The sequence below is a fragment of the Perissodus microlepis genome, chromosome 5 (assembly GCF_051167445.1).
Source record: "Perissodus microlepis isolate ML-2025 ecotype Zambia chromosome 5, ASM5116744v1, whole genome shotgun sequence".
In the NCBI taxonomy this organism is placed as follows: Eukaryota; Metazoa; Chordata; class Actinopteri; order Cichliformes; family Cichlidae; genus Perissodus; species Perissodus microlepis.
In genome coordinates this window covers 9,315,503-9,331,180 of record NC_140465.1, presented here as the reverse complement: position 1 = coordinate 9,331,180, position 15,678 = coordinate 9,315,503, and the positions used below count along the sequence as shown (strand labels likewise).

General features: G+C 39.7%; 1 protein-coding gene across 2 annotated transcripts in view; it reads right to left on the bottom strand.

The window, feature by feature from the left end:
- The window catches only part of cdh4 (cadherin 4, type 1, R-cadherin (retinal)), a 222,516-nt gene that overhangs the window by 8,432 nt on the left and 198,406 nt on the right, over positions 1–15,678 (bottom strand). The window contains exons 10-13 of one of the 2 annotated variants that reach the window (XM_084927687.1): positions 10,407–10,592; positions 9,812–10,065; positions 6,158–6,309; positions 2,380–2,616 (exon numbers count right to left, since the gene is read on the bottom strand). In XM_084927687.1, coding sequence (XP_084783813.1) covers positions 2,380–2,616; positions 6,158–6,309; positions 9,812–10,065; positions 10,407–10,592 — 829 coding nt within the window. The remainder of the gene's footprint in view (positions 1–2,379; positions 2,617–6,157; positions 6,310–9,811; positions 10,066–10,406; positions 10,593–15,678) is intronic. The other variant, XM_084927688.1, reaches the window with a different exon arrangement.

Below are 15,678 nucleotides of genomic sequence, written 5' to 3'. Positions count from 1 at the left end.
AATATCCTATTAGAGCGATTAGAACATGCTGTAGGTATTACAGGTACTGCACTGCAGTGGTTTGTATCATATCTATCTAATAGACTCCAGTTTGTGCATGTAAATGGAGAGTCCTCTTCACACACTGAGGTTAATTATGGAGTTCCACAGGGTTCAGTGCTAGGACCAATTCTGTTTACATTATACATGCTTCCCTTAGGCAGCATCATTAGAAGACATAGCATACATTTTCACTGCTATGCAGATGACACCCAGCTCTATCTATCTATAAAGCCAGATAACACACACCAATTAGTTAAACTGCAGGAATGTCTTAAAGACATAAAGACCTGGATGGCCGCTAACTTTCTGCTTCTTAATTCAGATAAAACTGAGGTTATTGTACTCGGCCCTGAAAATCTTAGAAATATGGTATCTAACCAGATTCTTACTCTGGATGGCATTACCTTGGCCTCCAGTAACGCTGTGAGGAACCTTGGAGTCATTTTTGACCAGGACATGTCCTTCAATGCACATATTAAACAAATATGTAAGACTGCTTTCCTCCATTTGCGCAACATCTCTAAAATTAGAAATATCCTGTCTCAGAGTGACGCTGAAAAACTAGTTCATGCATTTATTACTTCCAGGCTGGACTACTGTAATTCATTATTATCAGGATGTCCAAAAAACTCGCTGAAAAGCCTTCAGTTAATCCAAAATGCTGCAGCAAGAGTACTGACAGGGACTAGAATAAGAGAGCATATTTCTCCTGTTTTGGCTTCCCTTCATTGGCTTCCTGTTAAATCCAGAATTGAATTCAAAATCCTGCTCCTCACATACAAGGTCTTAAATAATCAGGCCCCATCTTATCTTAATGACCTTGTAGTACCGTATCACCCTATTAGAGCACTTCGCTCTTGCTCTGCAGAACTACTTGTTGTTCCTAGAGTATTTAAAAGTAGAATGGGAGGGAGAGCCTTCAGTTTTCAGGCCCCTCTTCTGTGGAACCAGCTTCCAGTTTGGATTCGGGAGACAGACACTATCTCTACTTTTAAGATTAGGCTTAAAACTTTCCTTTTTGCTAAAGCATATAGTTAGGGCTGGACCAGGTGACCCTGAATCCTCCCTTAGTTATGCTGCAATAGACGTAGGCTGCCGGGGATTCCCATGATGCATTGAGTTTTTCCTTTCCAGTCACCTTTCACTCAGTATGTGTTAATAGACCTCTCTGCATTTAATCATACTTGTTATTAATCTCTGTCTCTCTTCCACAGCATGTCTTTTATCTTGTCTTCCTTCTCTCACCCCAACCAGTCGCAGCAGATGGCCGCCCCTCCCTGAGCCTGGTTCTGCCGGAGGTTTCTTCCTGTTAAAAGGGAGTTTTTCCTTCCCACTGTCGCCAAAGTGCTTGCTCATAGGGGGTCATATGATTGTTGGGTTTTTCTCTGTATCTATGAAGCGCCTTGAGGCGACTTTTGTTGTGATTTGGCGCTATATAAATAAAATTGAATTGAATTGAATTGAATTGCAGCACAAACACCTAATGCTGTCGTACTCTCAAGCACGGTGGTGGTGGGGTGATGATTTGTGCTTGTTCTGCAGCCTGGGCACCTTGAAGCCACTGAATCAACCATGACTGCCTCTGTATACCAAAGTATTTTAGGCTGCTGCAATGGGCCAAAGTCCACCTTCAGCCTGAATATGGAATCTTAGGAGAGCTAAATAAATTCCCCCAAACCTCAATGAACTGAACCAACGATGTAAAGTAGACTGGACCACAGTTCCTCCTTGATGATTGAGACTAATAAAGTCATACAGAAAACGATTACTTTAAGGTATTTTTGCTAAAGGCGATGCTACAAAGTACTGAAACATCTATGTTTTTTCACAGGAGTGCAACAAATCCTGTGAAAGCTTTCTTTTCCACATGACTGTACATAAAACTGAAATGTACAGCTGTATAACCTACAGCATTTATCACTCAGTCAAGCTAAGACGAGAGCCTCAGCGGGGAAAGAATCCAGGTATGTGATCAGATTTGTCCTCAAGACAACTGCTGTGATACATCCATCTGGGTGGATTAGGTGACAGATTGGATGCTCGGGGGACAGAGAGATGAATGGATCTCATTTGTCACAAACAATAGATCGTACGTCAACAGCGGATGGCACCCGCATCTCTCACTGTGAGCTTCGTGAGACATTTTGTTAAACTTGGACTTCTCTCATAGCTGATAGCGATCCCCTCGATTAATGCTGCCAGTTATTCTGCTGAGAGGTTTATGGTTTCATTCAGAATGATGATGTGTCATTTCCCCACAGCACTTAAAAATGAACCTCACAAGGGTCCAGTTCGCGGGACCGAACTTTATTAAACACAGTGTATAATGACTAATACCGCTCAGCCTGGAAATGGTCCAGTTTCGTCGAACGCTTGCAGGAAAAGAAGGCAGCTCGAAGACAAACGGCCCTATGTTGGGGTCGGCATCAGCATCGGAAGCTGTGATGTTGATCCTAGAGTTGGGGCGTGCTCGTTCGCACACTTGCGCCTCCCGGGGTATCAGCACGGGCGCGTTGTCGTTTACGTCGATCAAGTAGATCTGGAGGGTTCCTGTCCCGCTGGCTTGGGGTGAACCTGAGGGGAGGCAAGAAGAAAGAGAGAAGACAGAGAGATCAAAGGAGGAGATGGTGAGATAACAACATAGTAGCGAGGCAGAGCAGTGAAGATGAAATGATTGGAGAAAGAGAACAAAGCCCCCCCCAAAAAAGGCAGTTTGACGAGAACGCTGCAGAAGACGGCAAAACATTCATTCCATTTTTGCCTCATTTTTCGAGCTGATTCAGGTGTGGAACTGAGAAAATGAGATGGGCGCCAAAGAAACAACAGAAGGAAAAAAACAAGACGTTTTGTTTACAGAGTGGGTGAATGTGGAGGGACAATGCTGTACACATCTGTAGTGGAGCACCGAACACCAAACAGCAAATGAAAGGACATATAAATGTTTTAGTCCTTGTATTTCAGAGAAAAGCCGAGGCGAGACTCATATTGGTGGGGAAAGCGCTCACATAAAGATTGCTGTTATCTGCACTCTGGAAAGCCTACTGGGAAACAACTCAAATGCTAACCCCTTCACTGCATCCAGAAGCACAAGCTCATAATAACTTCTTCTGCTTGCCAGACCAGAACAGAACGGAATAAGGTTAGAAGAAATGTTTTTGATGTTTATTGCATTGTTAACAGCAAAAAAAAACCCTTCAGTGTGGTTTGATTACAGTACTGCTGTCTTCCTGACTTAGAAATATACTTTTTTTTTGCCACCGTTTCACTTGATTTTGTACAACATGGTGCTGGGAACGAGCACCTCGTTGTTTTTCCAAGTGTACTGCTTGCTGTCAAAAAGTCAGATTGATTTTGAAGTTGTGCTGTGGTCCGTCTCAAGCTAGAGCAACTTCAAAAGAGTGAAAATGTGTGTAATGAGGTTGAATTCTAATGTGCACGGTGTTAACTCTCAGACTGTGTGTACGGCAACTGTGGCAACAGATTAAAAACGATGCTTACACAGGGCAGCATTGCATTTGGACATGTGGACATGGTCAAGACGGCCTGCTGAAGCATCAGAATGAGGATAAAAGGTAATTTAAGCAGGCTGGTCTGAGAGTTTCAGAAAGTGCTGATCTCCTGGGATTGTACTGCACAACCATTTCTAGGGTTTACAGAGAATGGGCTGAAAAAGCCTAATCACAACACCACGTTGAACCTGGAAGCAGATGGGCTACAGCAGCAGAAGGTCAAATGGCCTCCACAGTCACCAGACCTCAGTCCAACAGATCCTCTATGGAATCTGAGGGAACGGGGACTTTACATCATGGATGTTGGCTCAATAAATTAAAACAGTTGTGTCGGCAAAAGAAGTTCCAACTGACTACTAGCATGGTGTACCTAATGAAGAGGCCAGTGAATGTAATTTAGTAATGCAATTCTCCATAGCAGTGCAACCCCAAACTACAGATGAAGGAACCACATGCGACGCTCTGTTAAACAAACAGTAATTTGTTGTGGCCTTGGTATTCAATCGACAGCTTCCTGCTCAGACTTTCAGCGAACTGAACTAAATGACTAAAGCAGTGCTGCATAGAAAGAGTTTACCCCAGCAGTTCATCAGTGCTGTATTTTAACTTTTTTTCCACTGTCAGACAGTAACTTGGTGCATCAACTATGTAAAGGTCTGTTGCTCCGGGCCCCAAGGCTTATCGACCGTCTTGTCTGTTATGATTGGCTGGGTGCTTTGTTGCTTCTTACGCTTCGCTTGAGGAGAATAAGTAAAGAGAATTTCAATCAAAGTGGAATATATCCCCTTGTTGACACTGGACTCTAGAATTGGTAGGCAGTCAACACTTTGAGCTTAAGCTGGTGTGCTTCAGGGCAACCAATCCCTCATTTCTCACTAGAGTAAAAACACCTGGGTCCCTCCTACTTACACCCAGGGCAAGCATCTCTATTTGTAGTGGTTCAGTTCTTTGTCTTCATACATTGTTGCAGCAGCAGAAACAGATACACAGAACCTTCCCTGACAGATCCTTTTTTCTATAAGAGACATGAGCATGAAGGTCACTGCGGCTTTAGATACTTTATACAGTGCAGTGTATGAATCATTCACAATTTATATGCACTACATATAGCGTCTGGTTGGAAAGTATCACGTATATGGCATATTTAACTCTTACAGCTTCCTTCTAATGATTTTCCGTGCTGGAAATTCACAACAGTTTGCTTGTTTACATGAAGCTTTCATTTGATGTTTGCTCATTTTTAATCACCCGTCGCCCCATGCCCTATGCACATCTACATGACGGTGCAAAGATCTTGAGCCAAACCTCATTTCTTTATATTTTGCTAGGAAAATTGCACAGTTGTAACAAATCTCAAATTCAACCTGAAGATTACTGACATCCAGTACTGATATTTGCACACAGAGATTTCTCTAAATTCTCAGACTCTTGATGATATTACATGCATGTATTGTAAATGATGAGATATTCAAACTCTTGGATTTTACACTGTGAAACATTATTGTGAAACTGTTCCACAATTTGCAGATTGGTGAACCTCTGCGCACCTTTACTTCAGAGAAACTGCGTCTCTGAGATGGTTGTTTCCTACAGTCATGTTACTGACCTGTTGCCAGTTAACCTGATTAGCTGAAGAACATTACTCCATCTGTTTCTCTTACTACCGTCTACTTGTTCAGCCTTTTGATCCTCTGTCTCAAGTTTTTGAATTCAAGGTGAGTTAATATTTTTAATGCAGCAGTAATCTGATATCTTTTTTATGTGCTACAATGCAAAAATATGGGTTTATAAGATTTGCAAATCCCTGCATTCTGATTTTATTTCAATTTTACAGAGCATCCCAACATGTTCAGAATTCACTGTGTACCGTGCACTATTCTGTACTCACCATTTGTTTATTTTGTCCCTATCAAAGTTTAATTTAGATTGCTTTTTCTTAACCATATCCACGGTGTAATAGCAGAGGGCGTCCTGAGGCAAATCTGTGATATTGGGCTATGCAAATAAAATCGACTTGACTTGATTTGAGAGCTGCTTTATGCAAGCCACTGCTAAGACTCTGCAATCACCCTAAACTGTTTTGTCAATAGAAACACCTTCCCGGAAGCCACAGTATAATATAATATAGATGCACCTTAAAGTCTAATCCTAATAATCCCAGTCATAATATCTGGTCCCTGCCAAAGAAGGAAGAACTCTGTGTGAGAAAACATTACTTGATTATGCTGTGACCTGTTTGGGTTGATGATGCGTGATAATAAAACCTTTTTGATATTGTGATCACTGGAAACAAGCAAGACTAAAAATCACACTATGAAATGGCCAAAGTTCTAACAGTTCATCCTGATAATATTGACATTTCATTCCAGTCCTTTTAAAATTCTTTGAAATATTCCAGTTAAAACCCCAAATCTAAGCCTATAATTCAGGAACTCTCTGGCCAAATTTCATGGGAATTCATCCAACAGCTACTGAAATATGTGAATGTGAACCAAAGAGGTGAATAAGATTGCAAAAGATGGTTAGAACATGCCACTGCAACCTACTGTTACATACATGCTACTGTTTAGCAAATCATCACAACTCATACAGTCAGCCTGACTTACCAGACTTACCATTGTCGAATGCCAGGAATGTTGCCTCGTACACATTGTTCTTGACATATATGGACTCCCGGTCGAGCAGGGCCATGGTGGTGATCTGACCATTGGTCCTGTTAATCTTCAGCCAGTTCGCTGGATCTGATAACTTAGAGTACCTGCATGCACAGAGACGGAAAAATAAAGACATGTCATTAAATCCAAAGATAAATACGCACATACAAGAGCCACATAATGACTTTTATACCAACTGTTACTTGAATGCCAGCGGCTCTGAATCTTTTATTTTGTTGATCCAAAGTTCCCATTATCAGGTTGAATGTTCATTACCCGAGTAAGCAAAACCAGCCAAGGACCTTTAAAATATTACAGTGACATGGAGAGTGGAACATATGTTCACAGAGCTAATCATAGCTGCAGCTCATTAGCATGAAGACCGATGAAAACCCAAACCCATATGCGGAACAGCCAAGCAGCACTCTTAACAACTTCACAGCTCTTAGTACCCACACAAACGCCACGGCAGCTCTCATCGGAGTCACGGGTTGAAGCGTCCACAAAACTGAAAGTGACAGCTGCACAGCACAGGAAGTGCCTCAGGTCTAATGAGAAATGGTTAACTCCGGACAAGAAGAACTCTCGCTAGTTGGTACTGTGAATATGTGTGTGTGCGCGTGCACGTGTGTGTATGCGCGTCAGCATAATGACAGGAATTTGGTGTGAGAGACACAGGAAGAAAAAAAGAGGCGGTGAGAGAGATCAGAGGCTTTTTTTTTTCAGAATAAGCTTAGTTGGTGAAAGGGGGCTTAATTAAAAGAAGTCTGTTGAGAGCTGACACTAGTTAGCCAGAGGCTCACAGGCATCCACAAAACTAACTCCACCTACAGCTAAAGATGTACACAGTTCTGGGCTGGCACACATATGAAACAGATAAATTAGATAAGCAGGAGGACAGGCAGGTGCACTCATTATCATTATGCTTTTTAACAGCTTTTTTATTTTTTCCTTGAGAAAAGCAAACAAGCAAATGAAAATAAGCATAATTTCTAGTCAAAGAAATTGTCATGCTGTGTTAGCTAAGGTGTGATGTTGCCCCGTAGGTTACATTATGGTATTTTTGCAGGATGCCTGGCACTCTCATCTCCTTCCTGTGCCAACAAGATGTCACCTCCAGCCGGCAGAGCGAAATATCTTACTATACTTCATTGGATTTTTTTCTTCTGACAAGAATCACGCCTTAAGCTTTAACCCTAATGTATTAACATAGCTTTACTTAATACCAATTAAACAAAAAGGCGGTTAAGATTGTTTCTTTTTCCCAATTTTATAAGGATCACATCACACTGCTGCTGCAGCAGAAAGAGTCATATTACCTCTGTTTGTTATGTGAAAGACATCTGCAGATGACAACTGATTTTTATACCATCCATATCTGTGACTGGCATTGACAGTAGTCTTTTTGCAGCTCTACATCTTCCAAATCCCAAACATGGCTATCAGGATTGCTGTCATGGAACAGCTTGCTCAGAAAATCTCTCACACGGTGCTTGCATTTAAGAGGCATGGAGGATCTAGTCTCAGACGTCATGCACGTTGTTGCAGAATGAAAATGTTAGGATCCTAACTTTCTAGACAGCATAAGATGAATTGATGAAATACACCTTTAAACCTGGAACCAAGCTTTAAACTAAGACATTTATAAGTGAAGATTTAAGGACATATTCTCAGCTGTGAGGGCTAATATCTAAAAATCAAAAATAAATACCAGAACACACTCCCATTAATTTAGCATTTAGCTACCAGTTGAAGCACATCAAACAACATCATCTGGCAAGCAGACATGGCCTCACATCATCTTCATTTTTCTTTCCTCCCGTGAGGAGAGAAAAAGGCATAACATTCAGAAACATTTAAAAAAACACACACAATCTGGCTCCTCTCCCAACCACTGCTCACACAGAGGCCTTTCAGTCATACTTGGCGGTTCCTCCTGTGCACTTTAGCGTGTGGCTGTGTGTCTGCTCTTGTGCATTTCTCTTTCTTTTTTGTGCATATTGTGCAGGGGGTTCAAGTGAGGTCACCCAAAAGGAATAAAACAGCAGCGGCGGCAGCAGCATCAGCATCAGCAGTGCAGACGGGGCTGTCGTGAGCTGAGTGTCTGCTGGCACGCGGCTTTGGAGAAGACAGCAGCTCTGAGCTCCCATCAATAACAGACACGCAGACTGACGGGGAAGAAAGCGACAGGGTCGGTCGGAGCGGGAAGGAGGGATGGATGAGAGAAAAAAAGGAGCAAAAGAGGAGTTACTTCTCTCAAAGGGCAGAACAGCTCAGCCCACTTGGTTTGCATGACATGTCTTTTTAGGAGAGGAAACCTGAGATGTGGCTATTGCTCACTTTTCTGTGCAGTATATATAAATATATATATATATATATGTGTGTGTGTGTGTGTGTACATCTCCCACAACCTCCCTCGCTATCAATTCAGTAACATTTCCACTGGGTTTCTCAGTGGAAGTGGCCGTCTTACTGACATTAAGAAAAATCAATCTCTCTCGTTGGAGCTGGCGATGGAGTGGAACAGTGCTGCTGGACCTTAGTGAGCATGTGGGAGTTTCTGTCACATAGGGTCAATGCCTGGATGGCATGATGCCCGCAGTGTGTCATCCCAGTTAGGAAGGATGGAGGGAGGGATCAATGAGGAGGAAGATAGGGATCTAAGCAGGGCAGACAAACACTGTCCAACTCATTATAGGATGACCTCTTCACACCAGTCGCCTGGCAACAGGGAGGTAACTGGGATGTGGGTGGGGGGGGTCAGTTGAGAATGTCACCGAAGAGGCATAAACTGTGAAGAACGCGATCGGCTCTGATTAAACAGTGGTGACAGAGAAGACACCTACACAGTGTAGGCAAAATATTGGAGATTTGCATGAATATCAAGTACTCCCTCAGTCTATTGTACAAGACTTGGACACAACTCCATATATTCTGAATCTGCTTATATCCCTAGCTTTGAATATACTATATAGAAAAGTTTTCTTTTCAGTTTGGTTTTGCAACTTCATAGTGGTTAGGTCTAAAAATGCATTTTATTGGGTTTTAGATGCACAAGCACAGATTTGTAAACTTACAAGACACTGTCCATCCCTCTACAGCCAAATAAGATGCACAAGCTAAAATAGCTCAGTTGAAAGAGCGTCAGCCTGGTTTTGATCCTGGATTTCAGCTGTATGTTGACTTTTTTTTGCCTGTGGAATCCTGAGGTGCTTCCTGATGCATCCATTGCAGTGTATTTGTGCATGTGTGTGTGTGAATGTTAGTGCTCAGATGTAGATAAAAGCATTGTGTGTGCAACTGGGTGAATGAGACAGTTATAAACTCTGAGTTCCCAACGTGAGTAGAAAGGGTGTACAAAAGCACCAGTCCATTTTGTCCCACTTTGTAGTTCTTACATCCTGCATGGAGTTTAATGAAATTCTTAAACAAATAATTTTTCGGTGTTTTTTCATACATAGGTTGATGTGGTAACGGGCTAAAACCGGGGGAATAAATAGCAATAAAAACAAAAGAAATAAACAAGTATTAAATATTGGCATCAGTGCAGAATTTGACATAATTTAAGCATTTTAAGCTAAAGCGATGTTCTTTAAAGTGCGATACCTGACAGTCTGGTGAATAAAGTGGTCCGGGTCTTGAGCCGCAAACACGGTAAGAGTGGTCCCTGCTGGCACACCTTCTTCAAAGCGAATCATTTTTGGGTTGACGGGGAAGACAGGCGGCTCATTCACATCCTGCACAGAGATGGTTACACCTGCTGTGGACTGAAGCGAGGATTGGATGCCACTGGCCAAGTGGGCCTGGTTGGACACGACCACAGTTAGCATGAAGGCACGATTCATCTCAAAATCCACGGGCTACAGAAAAAAACAGAGACGGGAGAGAGACGGAAGGGAGAAAGCGATACAGAAAAGTTAATGATGAGCGATTGGGGGAAAATGAGTGTGGCTGATTGCAAAATTAGTTCTAATTTTTAACCAATTTAAGAAATGACATATAATTAAGCGAAAAACAATGCGCAACTATAGCCCTCAGTCTGGCACTTCACAGCATCTGGCACTTCACAGCAGGTGGAACAGTACAAGATGCGGAGCTGAATAATAAAGGGAACGACTGTATGGCTCCATTTTGAAGAATTATCAAACATTCGGCACATCAATCAGGGCGGCGTGCAGAGAAAGGAGGCTTATTTTTTTACCTTGACCACTGTCACCATGCCCTCATTTGTGATGGGATTGGTGCGGATGGTGAAGTGTCCAGATGGGTCTCCGCTGACAATGCGATAGACTGCGTTCCAGTTAGGACTGTGGGGCTGATCCCGGTCCACCACTGTCAGGTTGGTCACCACCACGTTTACTTTGTTCTCTGGAACCTCCCCGGAAAACTATGCGGGACCAGGAAGGAAAGAAGCATGTGAACCACGAGGGAGGGGAGGATGGCAGAGGAAACATTATGCTAATACTCCTCAAGCAGTCAGCTAATGAATGTTAATAACTTGATTTAGTGAGATTTTAAGCACATTCTGGAGCCATCGTCAATCTTTTAGCATTTTACATAATTGTTATTATGAAAACAAACTGCTTTTAGGGTCAAGCCAATAATGCTCATTACATTAAAACATGAACTGAAAGTGGAAGCAAAACAAATGGGGGGGAAATTAGAAAGACAAGATAGGGGGAAAAGAAAAAGATAAACCAGGAGACATATTTGTTTAAATGTGGTTAATAGAGAATCATATCTTCCATTATGTTAATGCAGTCCCGTATTCCTCCCAACGCTTGCTCGTATGAAACTCTTTATTTAAACTAATGGATTTGTTCAATTAAGTGTTTACCCATTCAATTTAGATTCTGTGCATTCACCAAATCTAGGTCTTAATAAGCAATTAGATAAGTACTGTAATTAAAGCAGCAGTAGGAATAATCTTTGGCTAATGATCTTCATTATATTGCAATCTGAAACAACTCCCCTCTGAACTAACTCTGGAGGAAACTTGGTGACAGCTGCAGAGCCGAAAGAAGACTTTACAGTGCAATAGGATACAGTTCCCCGTCTACTGGGATTGATCTGGCTACTGAGCACACGAAGGTAGTCACACACGCACATGCAGCGAAAGCTCTTATGTCACATGATAATCAGTGTTTCCTCTTGTGAAGCGTTAGCTTGTTTATGGTGTGAGTCTGCCAGCTGCTGTTCACTTTAATGGCTTCATCATCGTGGGATTAAAGCAGCATCCAAACCAACAGATTCCTCTCTTCCACTCCCTCCCACCCTCTTTGCTTCCTCTTCTCCTGTTCCCCCTGCTGGGCTGATAAGCACAAAACAAATTAAATATGCACTCTGAGTCCCCGGTGTATGGGTTCCTCTATTTTCACCCTGGGCTTTAGCCTAAACGCCACCACAAACCTTCCAAGCTTGTTTGGCCACGCTGTCAGAGAGCCAAATGGAATATGCTCCCTTGGAGGCATGCACAATGCTCCTGACTATAGAGGATGGCCCATACAAAATGGCCACTCTCCGAGATGCAATGTGGCCCTATTGATAAGCTACGAGAGACACAGACTCGAGAGTTTCCGTAGGATTTTTTTCTTTTTAAGTTACAAGGAAAAGAAGTTATGATACTTTTATTTCAATTATAGAATAAAAGGTTTTTGTTGGTGTAACTAATTCTGGCTTCATAAGGATTCACACACAAACTTCATTTGCTATTTCTTTTTAAACACGAATTATTCTTAGAGGCAGATCTTTTGAAGCCGTGACTATTTTGGCTTAAAAGCATGATAGGCCGCTTCGGCTACGAGTGACAGTTAGCGGGATGAAGGTGAATACTGAAACATCTAGAGGTGTAAATTATGAATCACACAGTTTATCCAAACCGTTTGCATTCTGGCTGCATGAAAGATTTATAGTCAATACCTGTGCACTACATCCTCTGATTTTAGGCTAATATGCTTACATTAATACGTTTAGTTCAGAATAAAAGTAAGTCTAATGGCTCAGCAACCTATTATTTCTAACAACAATAGCCAATCCTATCTTTTATTAAGCTCTTACCCAGTATGTGACATACTTTATATCACGGCTAAACAGCGATGTAGTGTTTATCACAGGGATTGAACTACGTATTTGGTTCCTGTCCTTCTCTTTGTGCTCTCCCTTTGCTTGTCAGGAAAACAATGAAGAAAACGTAATGATGGACGGGCTAAATTTACAACCATTCTTTGACTCACACATCAGCTGTACAAGTTGTTAATAAGGATACTTTTTTCTTTCATTTATATTTTCTTTTAAATGTTGTGTACTATACAAACATTTAATGTGGTAGTACAGTATATAGTGAAAATGCAAAAATCTGACATTTTAAAGTTACAATGTGTAAAATTGTCAGTAGATTGCAGATTGGATAATCCTAGCTATGTGCTACAGGGAAAATGTGTTTTAGGCAGCCAAGAGAGATCATAAACATTAAAATAGTTAGACTGTACCCTACGATGGCTGTGGCCACCCAGTGTGTGTCTGCTACTGCTTGGAAGGCTCTCATTCAACCATTTACCACAGCTATCAGTGCTCGGTGAGAAGCCTCCACGTCTGTTTACTCTGGAAGAAGCTAGAAAACTTAAAAATAAAGCAGGTATGATCCTTCATATCTTAAGTTTGAAGGTGCGGGCACGAATTGTAATGTCCTTCCACGGTATGTGAGCATCTACAAGTTCTCTTGTCCTCTATGTTTGGCGTACTACTATGTGGCTGGTCTCTACTCACTTCCATAAACACTATTAGTTAGAAGAGAGATATCCTTGCCAGTGACTATATTCAAATATGTGGGGGAACGTGGTGGCTTCCACAGATGACAAACCTGCTACTGCTGTATTTAGTTTTTATAAATCAATTTTAAGTTTGTGAGAATGCATCAATTTATTGAAAAATACAATTACACACTGTTCTATGTCTATTTATGAGTAAAGTATCCTGTTTTCAATTAAATAACCTAAAAATTATTGACTGTACATTTAACTTGCAAAGCTAGAGCAAAACAATACTAAAGAGCTCTTTGTGTCCCTGATGGTGCACTGAAAACAGTTCCAAATATTTAATTTATTTATTTATTTCACACTTGGTACAACAATTCAAACAAACCAACCACACTTTCTATCAAAAAGCACTACAACCATGTGTGAAAAGGAGCAGGAAGAAGAAAATATTCTTATTAAACCCTGCCCCCTATCTACAATCCAATTTATATTACAAGTGGGCACCAAAAATCAGGGAACAAACTAACATTAACATTTATCTCCGGTCCTAACCCAAAACAAACAACAAATTTACAATCAGAATATACCACTCCACATAGTAACAAGGAGAAAAATAAAATTAAAATAAATAAAACAAAAAAATATAATGGATCCTTTTTCAATGAACTCCAATTTCATTCACATTCTTCATATTGAGTTATCGTTTTAAGCATGTAACACTTTTTAAAACAATGTAAACTTATACAATTCTTTAAATTATAATGAAGTGAGTTCCACAGTCGTATACCCCTAACCTTTGGACTCATTAATCTTTGTGTAGTCCTAGCTAACTGATGCTTAAAATAAAATTTCCTTCTGCTATCTTCTCCCCCTGAGCACAATAAAAATACTCTTTGTAACTTAAAGGGCAAAATATTATTTTTAGCCTTAAACATAATTAATAGTGTCCGTAATTTCACTAAATCTCCTAATTTTAATAATTTCGATTTTATAAATAATTTATTTGTATGTTCTCTATATTTAACATTATGAATCATTCGTATCACTTTCTTCTGTAATAAGTTTAGAGGTTTTATAGTATTCTCATATGTATTCCCCCAGACTTCAATACAGTAACTAAAATATGAGAAAAACAATGAAAAATATAAAATGCGCATTGTTTTATAGTCTAATAAATCTCTTACATTTCCCAAAATATAAATGTTTTTAACCATCTTCTTTCTAATATACTCAATATGTGATTTCCACGTCAAATTTTCATCTACTATTACACCCAAAAAACGAAATTCAGTAACTCTATCAATCAATTCTCCATCAATGGACATAATGACTTCATCCTCCTTTACACGATTGCCAAATATCATGAATTTCGTTTTTGTCAGATTCAAAGATAATTTATTTACATCAAACCATATTTTTAATCTTAACATCTCAGAAGTCATAATTTCAACCAAATCTTTCAAATTCTCTCCAGAGCAATAAAAATTTGTGTCATCTGCAAATAAAATAGAATTTAACCTTTTTGATACGTCACAGATATCATTAATATATAAATTAAAAAGTTTAGGTCCCAAAATAGAACCTTGAGGAACGCCACATACAATCTTCAATCTTTCAGAGGTGTTACCGAGATAATGTACATATTGTGACCTATTTTCTAAATAACTCCTTAACCAAGTCAATGCCACTCCTCTCACACCATAATTATACAATTTAGAAATCAAAACAGAATGTTGTACCGTGTCAAAAGCTTTTTTAAATCAACAAATACCCCAACTGTATATTTATTATTGGTTGCAGATGAAATATCGTCAATGAAAGTCAACAATGCTAATGCCGTTGATCTATTTTTACGAAATCCAAATTGATTTTCATTTATTAGTTGATATTTTTCAATAAAACTATCAAGTCTTTGCGCAAAAGGTTTTTCGAGCACTTTTGAAAACTGTGACAAAAGAGACACTGGCCTATAATTGTTAAAACTATGCTTATCTCCTGATTTATATAAGGGTATCACTTTTGCCACTTTCATTCGATCAGGAAATACTCCTGATTGTAACGAAAGATTAAAAATATAGCAAAGAGGAATACTTATACAATCTAAAGTCTTTTTAATTACAACCATGTCTATACCATCACAGTCAGTAGATTTTTTATTTTTTTACAATTTTCTACAATTGCTACTATTTCTTTTATGGTAGTATCAGCCAAGAATATAGAATTAACCATTCTATTTTCTCCTTTCCAGGCTTCCTCATATTCTGGGTCGTTGTTTTTTCTAATTAAATTTGCTAAAGTGGGTCTAACATTTACAAAAAAGGAATTGAATTAATTTGCTACTTCAGTCTTGTCATCGACAACTTGATTATTGTTAATGAAATAATTAGGCCGATCTAAGGGGTTCTTGTTACCCAATACCTCCTTAAAATGCCCTTAATATTATGCCCTTAATATTATTCTTGTTTTCCTGAAAAAGTTTATCATAGTAGTCTTTCTTGCCTTTCCTCAATATTAATACCAACTTATTTTTATAAACTTTATATTTCATTTCCGCATTCTTAGTTCTCTGTATTATATAATCCCTATATAAATTATTTTTCTTTTTACACGCATTTGTAAGACCCTTAGTTATCCAAGGTTTCTTATTCTTTTTCTTATACTTAAATGATACCAATGGACAATGTTTATCATACAAGGCCAAGTAAGTATTTAAAAAAG